The sequence below is a fragment of the Mytilus californianus genome, unplaced genomic scaffold (assembly GCF_021869535.1).
Source record: "Mytilus californianus isolate M0D057914Y unplaced genomic scaffold, xbMytCali1.0.p SCAF_2, whole genome shotgun sequence".
Lineage (NCBI taxonomy): Eukaryota > Metazoa > Mollusca > Bivalvia > Mytilida > Mytilidae > Mytilus > Mytilus californianus.
In genome coordinates this window covers 62032829-62044686 of record NW_026262668.1, presented here as the reverse complement: position 1 = coordinate 62044686, position 11858 = coordinate 62032829, and the positions used below count along the sequence as shown (strand labels likewise).

Sequence of the window (11858 nt, the reverse complement as noted above, 5' to 3'; positions counted from 1 at the left end):
TCCAATGTATTTCCTGTTGCCAGTGTTAATCTACAAGATATCTCTTGTTGCCAGTGTTAATCCCCAAGATATCTCCTGTTGCCAGTGTTACTCTCTATTTTTTTTCATTCTCCAGAGTGTTATTACCATGGATAACCTCTTGGTATTCCCTTATGGAGTGCAATATACTACCAGTTTAACTCCCAAGGGTTTTATCAGTTGCTAGTTTAACTACCAATAGTTTTATCAGCTGCTAGTTTTACTCCCAAGAATATTTTCTGGTGTCAAAATGTAACTCCCTGATTTACCTTTATGCCAGAGTGTTATTCTCAAAAGTTCCACCTATTGATAGTAGTTGTTGCAAAGTTTACTCCTAAAGGTGCAATCTAATGCAAGTTTTGACCTACGGATATCTCTTGCTGCTCACATTACCACTCAGGTAACATCCCTTAAATTAAGTTTTTTGCTTAGTTTCATCTGTTATCAGATAGTTACTCATTTGTTTAACAACTATCTATAGCTGTCACTGATTCACATTAATGTCACTATCAGAAGCCAAAAAAAAAATCAATATTCATAAAATTGGAAAACTGTAGTGAATATATAAATGTCCACTTCATTTTGCCATTTTCTATTTTGACTATAGTGCTTGTTATCATATTGAAGTTTTATAATGTTATTCTATGTAGCATTATTTTATTCTGAGCATACCTTCTGAAATAAAATATAAAAAAAAGAAAAAAAGGATATTCTTACTTAAGGTTAACAAATTGTTTATCAATTTTCTACTTTATTTCTAAACCTAGTTTTAATGAGTAAGTAGAGCAAAATTGAATTATAAATTCATCCTTTCAAAGTTAATTTACATTTAAATATGCAAAGAAAATCAACAAGTTCTTTTCTGAATAAACACATAAGCTGTTGAATTTTAACAGCTTTTATTTCTTGTTTGACAATCGTGTTTTCAATCTTAAAAGGGATGAAATCAAACTAAGTCTTAAAGTGAATGACCATTAAAATTAAAACCAGAAGTATATGACCGTTCAATCAGTAACCTTTAAAATGTTAACCTTTATTACTCACATCATAACTTGGGATCAACAAGCTTTGAGTAATAACAAAAACATAGCACACATCTTTTGCCATGAAACTGTCTCTTAATTATTGTTTTTACAATATATGACAATCATTGTCAATATTAACAGCCTTTTTTTTGTGGCTGCAAATGTTTTTCTTTTCTTTGATATTTGTTGTAAAGTGACAAAAACTTCAGCAATGTTGGGAAGATATGAAAATACATAGAAACAAAGGAGACCAAAACAACAACAAAATATTGAAGAAAATGTCATGATACACAAAGGTATGTTTCATATCAGAATATTTATAGCTCTTTCTCTATGAAAAAAGTCACATTAAGAAAAAGCAAAGATCTTGCTGCCAAAATTAGTAACAAGTCTAGTTTTATCTACTAAAATTTATATAAACCAAGTAGAGTCCCATTAAAGAAAATCTTAACAACTTGGATTTTCTAAATTTTTAAACAAAATAAAGACCACAGTTTTATCAGTGCATTAAAAGTTGTGAATCTTTTTGTTAAACACTGCATCTATTCTCATGCTGTTCAAGGCCTTGTACTGTAATTTCAGCAAAATCATTGAAAATTACAAGGCGCCTTTCAAACACTTCCAGTACAATTATTCTTAGTTTCTAAACATCAGAACAAATAGACACCCCTTAATGAAATGTTAACATCCAATTTTTATTGACTTCCATGCAGGTTTTCTTTTAATCACCAATAAAATTCTCTGGTCTTATTTTTACCTGGTCAATCTCTTCAAAGATCAAAAGACTCCCTATAAAACCTATTAAAAGTTTTTTCTTTGATTAAAATGTTTATTTTAGTCTGTACATTGATATTAATAAAATGAACCAAGCCCAAGATATTACATTGGAAACATTGAACTTCTGTATTTATTTGTATAAAAGGAATGCATGTTGAAACATAACTTTGTTCTGCAGGAGAAATTTATCTCAACATTACAGCATCAAAAGAGATCAAATAGTCCACCTGAGACTGCTAGAGAAAATTACAGATGGAGGAAATTTATAGAGAACTCTTTATTTTGCCTTGCAGCTCTTAATTTATTGCACAAACCATTTGAGAAAGGTGAAGCAATATTATGATAACTTTCATGCTACTGACACTGTATGTAGCTCCATTTTTCAATTTTAAATACCTCTTTGTTTTAAGGATGATCGCTACTCTGATTCAAAATAACAAGCTTTTTAAAAGACTGTTCTAAAATGATAGTATATAAATAAAGGAACTAAAAAAGCAGAAAAAAATGATGGGTCCGTGTGCTTGTTTTCGAGATATAAGCCATTGAAAATTTGGCGGGAAATGATTTTCTCTAGATTTTTCATACTTTTAACATTGGCCGCTTTTTTGTTTCAAAAACTATGAAAAAATAACAAGGATTTTATAAGATTTTCAAATATGGCTTTTTAAACTATATGTAATAAAATTATGAAAAGAAAAGTAGGGGTTAGTGGGCAAAATTTTTAAATGGCAATACATGGATAAAACCAGAGGATTCCGAAAATCTGGCAAAACTTCAAAAACAAGAGGAGCAAACATCCTTAAGGCATCTTGGGTGTAGAACTCTTGGAATTTTTTATTAATATTTCAATCTGAGTATCTGTTCTCTCTTTTTCCCAAAGCTTGGCCAACATATTTCTCTTTTCTTTTTTGTTAACACCAATAGGTTAAATAATAGTTTGAAGCAAGAAATAAATGGGTTTTTTTTCAGCAATGAAAAGCTTTTTAAATTTATTATTGCCATTCTACAAAACTGTTAAAAGTGTAAATGGTTCATCAGTCACATGAACTGCATTATGCAAAACTAAATCCCTATTCAAATCAATACAAACAGGTAAGCCAATCAGTTCAAATTACTGTGGTTATACAATACGCTTTTCCCTTTCACAATACGTGTACCAATTGGACATTTTTTTTTCTGTTGTAGTTTGAATTCATGTCTTCAAATGCAACATATGGGGAACAATTTTTGACTATTGTTTTTATAGAAAATCATAATTTATAAAGCAACTGCAATAAAAAATATTCTTACCTACCAATTCCAGTGTTTGACTTTGGTTTTCTTGAAAAATGTGGAACGATTGAACATCTAGTTATCAAGATCACTAGTTTAAATAAAGTTTGATATAGATATGGAAACTTATGGCCAGATAAGCTTGAAAGGTAGCAATACTTTACAAATACCAGTACAACAAACTAGGATTTTTACATCTTTACCTTTCCATACATTTGGCTCAAAGGATTTCAAACGAAGATCAATAAAATATACACAAAAAAGGGTATATTTTACTTTTTTTTTAAAGGAAATAGTATGTCTGTCAAGTGGTGGTGTGTGTCCTTGTCAAATAACTTTTGTTAAAGAAATATAACACTTAAATTCTATTCTAAATATATTTTTTTTTCTGTCATGGATTTTATGAACTGGACTGATAAAAGTTCAAACAAAGCACAATGAAAGCATAAAATCCATACTTCAAAAAAAAATCTATGAAAACTAGAAATAATTTGATAGTATAATGTGTGACCTTAACTGTCTACAACAAGGTCATAGTTTTTTTAGATTGCAATGAAAGAGGTTTAATCAATTGTTCAATATCCTTCTGGGGACCTTTAAAGGAAAAATACTAACTACTAAGGGTTTACGTTGATGCTAACTTTAAGACCAAGAATGCATTCTTAATCTTAATGGCTCTGCTGGTTATATATGCTTTTCAAGACGTGTGAAAATTTATTACTTCAAATCTTCACTCTACAATCTTTTTTTGAGGAAAACTATGCAAAATTTTCGAAACTGACAAAAATCCTCATATAAAATGAATATGTCATAGAAAATTGAGTGCATTATTATAATTTATTAAAAATTTTAATAGCATACTTAAGCCAAAGTCGTGAGCTTGATTTTCAAAATGACAATATTAAACATTCATAAAGAGTAAAAAAAAATTAGTATTAATTAAGTTTTTGAGAATCAGATTATATATATATATATGTAAAATATAAAATGACTAATAGAGCCTCAACACGTCATCCAAGGTGAATTCTAAAATACCTATCCCATATGGGCCCCAGTTTAGTCAGAAATTTATTGATATCTGAAGATCCCCATAAATCCGATCCAGTTTACTTTCTAAGTTTACAAATCTAACACAAATACAATTCTTTTCATCTTTGAAGAATTTTATCATAAGTAAACAAATGGGACATTTTCTTGTCATATTAACAGTTATAAATTTAAAAGTTTATTTCTATTCAAAAGGGTCATCTACATTTTTTATCAATTGACACTGTGTCAAGAATTTAACAGTGCTTGCTTGCAAGAATTTTGAAATTTGAAGTATTGTATCTTTTTTTCAAATCATGTGTTCATCAATATGAAATTGCTTTCATTTATACAAAGAAAATTGCTGGTATTAAATTTTAGAAAATGTTTATATTGATTCTGTATTAATGAAAAATATTTATCATTAATGATATTTATAAAAACAAATTTTCTTCTAAAAACCTAGATTTGTCTATCAATATATATAACTGAGAATTAATTTATTTTGGACACTTCACTGTCCACCAATTTATCAAAATAATTATCATTTAATATTATAAAAAAATTTGCCAGCTAATCATACAATAATTTTTTTATTACAACACTCTATACATTTATTCAAAACTATTTGTGCAAATGACAAACATTAAATAACAAAACAACATCAAAGACAACACTATGTAAAAGCCTTTATGGAAACTCCCTAGAGACTTATAATTAAATAAGTTTGTACTCACACAAAGTCTTCTAAGTTCTGTCCTGATCCCAGAGATATCGGTTGAACTTCTAACAAATATGTACACACAGATGTTCTCGCTAGCAAATCGTCCAATACTGATATGTATACTGTCACTGCAATTGGACAAAATATCAAGTTATAGCCAATATTTGTATAGTCAAGAAAAATCTATAATCAAGTAGAGTTGGTGGTAGAGAGAGACAAGAACAATCATAGTCCTACTGTTCCTTGTATACAATTACAGTCAAAGTTCAAATAAACAGGTACTCTGTCAATAAACTGTATTAATAAATTGGGAGAATCTTAAATTATCTCCTCATAAGTACTTTAATATATATTTATTGAAAAAATAAATATATGGTTTATATTGATAACAAAAATGAAGAATAAGGTATACATTTTTCAAATGAGTTTTTAAATTTCTATGGATAATATTTGCAGATAGTGCATTCTTTTAGAGAGTCCTCTTCCCTAATTTGCATTCAATACAATTTATTAAGTTTTTTTTTATTATGAATCATTATTTATATACATGGTCATCAACGGCATTATTTGTTTTAGAAACACAGCACTTTTTAGTCCTTAAATCATTTGTATCAAATTTTAAAATGTAGATGACATATTATTTATCTTTATATCACAATAAAATAATGAAATCAAACTACTTTGACCTTTCAAGTTTAGGACTTATATAATAGTAAATGCATCTAGTTTTACATACATGAAATAACCTCAAGAAAAAAATTCCTCTGATATGACGTGTTTCAAAAAACATGCATAATAATTTCAACCATTTACAAAAAATCCTCTGATATGACGTGTTTCAAAAAACATGCATAATAATTTCAACCATTTACAAAAAATCCTCTGATATGACGTGTTTCAAAAAACATACATAATAATTTCAACGATTTACAAAAACACAAAGTTTTCACAGTGTGGATCAATTCACCTAAGGTTCTTCTTTCACCTTGGAAACCATGCAAATTGCAATTAACTAATGTTGATGAGCTGGAAGTTATAAAGAATATGTAGAAGAGCAACCACATATTACAACATTCATGTTTGTCAATGTTAATCGCTATTTTCCGTGGTGCTGCAGGGAAGAAACTAGGAGTTATAATTCAATCTAGTATTACATTCTACGCACTCCAGATTGTCTTACTGCTTGGTTAGTCAATCATCTAGGATGAAGATGATGTGAATTAATGAAAGTAAAATGACTGGCTGAAGCATATCAACTTTGGTTTAGATTTGGTTTTCTACCAAAAAAGAATTGCTTAAGGAAAAATATTTAATTCATAGTGTATGCGATTTTGAGCATGAAAAATTTTCTTTCAAAAGACCTAACTTGATAATTTGAACACTAAAAAACTTTAAGAAAAAACTTGAATTAGTCAAGCACAAACCAAACTGATACAATGTATAATCATACATGGGTTTACCAAAAACAGTAGATAAAACAAGATATGGGTCCAAAGGCCACTATGCTCTACTTACACTTTCACATTTCCCTGTTAAGTTTCCCACAATGGCATTTTTAAATCAAGTGTTTTAATCTGTTCATTATCTGAGAGTTGATCAAGACATATTTCATTCAGGAATATGAATACAATGAACCAGTACAATCAGAATTAAGATCCATTGTACTTATCGTTGACAGCTATATCAAAAATGATATAATTTGTTAATACATATACTTTGCCAAAATGTAGTTAATATTATGCTACTTTCAAAAATATAAAAAAAAATAAAAGTTACTGAGCTTTTTTCAAGCCAAAGGCTGTGCAAAATGTTTGTGAAAATAGTAGGGGAAAAAAGTAGAATTTTGAAATAAAATATGAAAAGATAGCTCTTATAAGGTGCTTTCAGGAAGTAAAAATAAAAATTGGATTCACCAAAATCATAATTTCTGCAATACAAAAATAGGTAAATTTACTGTATAGTCCTTTATAAAATAAAATTATCTGAGTTATCTTCCCTTATATGGCTATGTTTAACGAAAATTTAATAAAACAAAATATATTCTGTATTTGTAAAAACAGCTGTACTAATGAATAAATCACATAATTGTTTTCATTTATATGAAGTCTTGTAACAAATGAATTGCATTCCGATTACAAAATTTGCATAATTCATTAAAGATCTAGAATGATTGTTATCGCTATTTTACAATTCAAGTTGGCGAAAGACCTTCATTCTACATTCAAATATCTTTCTTATTATAACATCAACATCAAAGGTCAACTTGAAAGTTTCTTCAAGTTATTTTTTTTTTTTTTTTTTAAATATCTTGCATATTCTATCGCAACTGTCAATTTGTCTTTTAAAACTGTTCTTCAACAAATGAAATGTTATAGGGCTTATATATATTGATACAGTTATAAACATATCGTATTTTCTCAAAGTAACAAATATGAAGAAGGGGATTGAAAAATTCTAAAACAATCTAAATAAATGAATGCATTATTTTCTTCATTGAAACCATTATAAACGACTGTGCCTGGCACTATATAGAAAAACATTATTCCGTATCTAATCATTCTGATAGCCATTTTATTGATTAGAGGTTAGACACTTGCATGAATAAAAATCACAAAAATCTCAATAAAGCTATACATTGACCAATTCTACATTAATTTCCTCTCACATTAGGACCTGGCTCATTAAATCGCTGTCGTGTCGAGATATGTTTCTATTGTTGGTTCCATTCACAGTGTACAGTTAAATCTTGATTGCAGAATAAATATAAACACATAATTACCATCACTTAAAATGTGCCTTGGAGAAACTTCCACAGCCAGCAATGTGAAAGTTATAATGTGAATTATACTGGCATATAATGTGAATTTATTGTATTGGAAAAATACCGTTCTTTAGTTTTTGTTTGGGGAAAAATTGTAGGTTCATCAACTTGCTTTGTCCCCGTAAATTGCATCAGAAGGATCCCATTGATTTTCTAAACATAAAAGTTATCAGTGCTGTCGATAGAATTTCCTGTAGAAACTTAAAGTCTAAAGCTTTTTGAAATCAAACCCAGCGATCAAATGTCAGAGGCTTTTTAAAGACATAAATGCCTGCTATAAAGCTAATGTATGAAAATTGCTTTTTCAGTAAAGAGAACCATTTTCTAAATTTTTTTGTTCAACCTTTGGAAACGATAAATCTTCAATTAACTCAATCAAGTAGAAAGGCAACATGCCATTTTAGTTATTTTTCAAAGTTGAGAATGACACTTAAATTACTTACTCATTTCTTTTAGATAATTCATTTTTCTTAGCATTCTAAACAAAACTGTTTATACAGATGAAAATGATAACAAAACATACAGCAAAATCATGAATTCACTGTATGCTTACTTCTTTCTATAGGAAAAATATTCTGATATTTCATATTATCATAAGTATCAAGTTTACAGAAATCAGTTTCTCTAGTGTGGAAATCAGAAATCAAATTACCACAATAAATTATGTATATGAACTTGAGATTGTCTTTTTATACTGACGTTGCATTTTGAGTAAAACCAGAAGAAGGCAAATGTCATTTCAGATAGAAAATCAACATCAAAAGCTACAGTTCTTTAAAATCAAACATATAGCATTTACCATAATTCTTAATAACTAAGAATAGTTTAAGAAAAACTGATCAGAACAAACTGTAGGTAAAAAAGCAACATTTAAAATGGAGTCTTTTAAACATCCATAACATCTCATAGCTTTCAAAATATGAAAGCAAACCTTTTGTAAAAGTGATCAGACACTAGGACCAATATTCCTAATAAACTAAATGAACCAAGGCGTACATACTAGTCTGAAGGATGAAATATTATAGCTAAGAGTACAGACAACACTTAATGCCAACAATACTACATGATACATTTGTTCTGTCTTGCACAGTTATATAACATATTAACTCTCACTGTGACATTCAGATGAAGAACAGCAAATAAAGCGCTGTTCCTTTGCTTTTTGTGTGATTTTTTTTTTTATTATCTTAACAGTTGATTTTCCCCCCAACTGGTACCAATAAAATAAAAGGACATCCAATGTATACATAACAATGTTGACTATGGTACAAGAGATCTATTGCCTCCAATCATTTTAAAATCTATTCTTTTAACAAGAGCAAAATAAAATTATATTCTGTCTTTTTAAATGAATGCCATACATTATCAAATAAAATGAAACAATTGTGTATTTCCACCGATTTAATAGACCAAAGAAGAATTGATGTAAGTACAGCAAACAAATTCATATCCATGTCTCTCCCCTCAATTTGTATGAATAAGGCAGTGTTTTGTTACCATTGTTACAGGGAAGTCCAAAAATCCTTTTGATGAAACTAACATCAAAAGGTGTAGAATGGAATTAAGTAAGATAGAGTCTCTGAAATTTTCATTAAATTTCAATCAACTGTGTTTTAAAAGAAGATACAGATACAAAATGTCTCCTCTTTTGTATACATGGTAAAAATAGGAATCTATATTATTCCAGAAAAATTGTTCATATTGCAGTTGCAATATTTCAAATACTGTCACTTGATGCAACAACATTTAATTCAATGTTTAAAATTCTCTCAAGTGTAACATCATTTAATTTTTCTCACTGTTACAAATATCATTTGAAATATTATTCTGAGTATATTTATTACTAGATGAAGGCTTAATACATTCTTTTGTTTTTTCATAATGTCTACAATCATTTTTACAGAAACCCATACATTTAATTCTTGTCATTTCTCTATCAACCCACAATTCTAAATAAATTGCAGTCACTAATAATCAAATGTTAGAGCAACAAGTTTAGAATGGAAGGTTGTCCCAAGCAACAAAGCCCAAAATCAATACATACAGATTGGCTAATTTTTCAATTAAATCCTGTATTGTAATTGTCGATATTAAGAACACAAGTTACCAATGAAAACCTCAATGTTTATCAATAAATCTTTCTTGTTTAGTAAACAAAAGAACTGTTTCATTTTTAAGTTGAACAAAATGGTTATATTACTGAAATTGATTTGATAATTAGGATGAAATCAGGTTGCCTGAGGTAATTCAAACAAGACAGGTCCTACAGCTGTGATTAAATATTGGTTGCCAGGGGCAGAAATAGACATCCCAAGGATTGGTAGTAGAAAGATGATGTTAAGTTTGATTGAAGAGTTCATATTGCAATTTTAATAAAACGAGAAAGATTTCCAGAACACATCTGATTCCCACTGATTTTATCTTATTATCTTATATTAACCGAGAAGCTATTTCTCTTTATTACCATAGAACATATCAAAACAGTCATAATCATCATAATTACCATGTTTAACCCTGCCACATTCTTTATGTGCCTGTCCCAAGTAAAGAGCCTGTAGTTCAGTGGTTGTTGTTGGTTCAGGTCCGAACTTATTTTTAGTTAATTGTTTTGTTATAAATTAGAGTGTTGGTTTTCTCGTTTCACATTTTTTGGCCTTTTATAGCCAACTTAACAGTATGGGTTTTTCTGATTATTGAAGACTGTACAGTTCTTTATTTGCTTATATTCACTTGTGTGAACTCTGGTGGATAGTTGTCTCATTGGCAATCATAACACATCTCTTTATTTTCTATATTGTCTAGTTGTCTGCTCAGTAAACATTCAGACTAAACAACACAGTCCTAGAGAGGAAACATTTTATTTCTCACAATATTATTCTAAAATGGAAAAAAAATCTCATTGGCCAATTTCACACATGGTAGGTAGTCTGCTACTTTAATTTGCTGACAAAGACGAAGAAACCTCCGGACAAATTTTATGGTTACAAGTTAAAAAGCAATAAAGTCTACAATTTAGAAATCACTTACAATCAAAACATCTATATACAGCACCAATAGATAAACATTTAGAAATATAATTAACCACCAAATTTCCCCATCAGAGGCAATTAAGGACATTTCAATGACTATTTCGAGGGCTAATTTTCTTCCAAGCTTATAGTTTTCAAGCAAATAAATTCTCCATCATCTCAGGTCCCATTATATAAATAGCTTTTCACATGTTGTAAATTGAAAAGTGTAGAAATCAATGGTAAGGAGGGATCTCGTCAGCCAATGTCGAGATTGATGTTCTATGCAGGAATGAATTGTTCAAATTAAGATGTCTTCATGCATCTAAATGACTCACAGTATATATATAATTAAATATATATACAAAATTCTGGTCAAGGAAGAATATGCTGACAAAGCCCCTTAAAACTGCACTTCAATGTCTTCCTACATATAACTAGTATTTGTATAGAAATAAAACTTAATACAGAGTTTCTTCATTATACAAAATAGTTACATAATACAGACTATTTCAGGAAGATAGCAACTTAATATCTTTCGTAGGGCAAAAATGATACATCTTAGCGTAAAAGGAAATAATCAAAGTACTGAAGTACTGAACGTCGGATGACCCCAAGTTCTTGTGGATGGTCACAAGCACTTATCTCAGAAAAAAATCACATCTCTATACCTGAAAGTGAGGTTAATTTACAGAGATATATTTTTTTCTGAGACAAGTTTTGCGTGGATGATGAATAAATGAGAGGGAATTCAACCTCACCGGTACCGTAATAACTACAGTCGACTCTCGTTATCTCGAAGTCAGCCGGACCAGAGAAATATTTCGAGATACCCGTAGTTCGACTCAAACGAAAACCGGAAGTTTGACAGACCAAGGGACACAACTCTTGCTTACCTTGGTAAAGCTAAAATAAATCCGGATGAATATGGGAAGGGGATCGATATTCTGGTCTCATATCGATGGATTTGTATATTATGGTCTTTCATTATTATAATAACATTGTTTTCACTTATTTAAATATTTCTTTGAACAGTTACAATTTTTTCCTGTGGCTTTTATCCGAGAGAGTAATTTCCAATCGATCTTAGCGTTATTTAGTCATTTAAATTTGACAAAATTGTTTATTCTCGGATACAAGAGATTTTAGAAATTTAGATTTATTTTTAATTTCTTTTATCTCAATCT

At 29.3% G+C, this 11858-nt stretch overlaps 1 protein-coding gene across 3 annotated transcripts in view; it reads right to left on the bottom strand.

The window, feature by feature from the left end:
* LOC127730170 (polycystic kidney disease protein 1-like 1) overlaps window positions 1-11858 on the bottom strand; it is a 278069-nt gene that overhangs the window by 90437 nt on the left and 175774 nt on the right. For all 3 annotated transcript variants that reach the window (XM_052238430.1, XM_052238431.1, XM_052238432.1), the window contains one exon: window positions 4856-4970. In XM_052238430.1, coding sequence (XP_052094390.1) covers window positions 4856-4970 — 115 coding nt within the window. The remainder of the gene's footprint in view (window positions 1-4855; window positions 4971-11858) is intronic.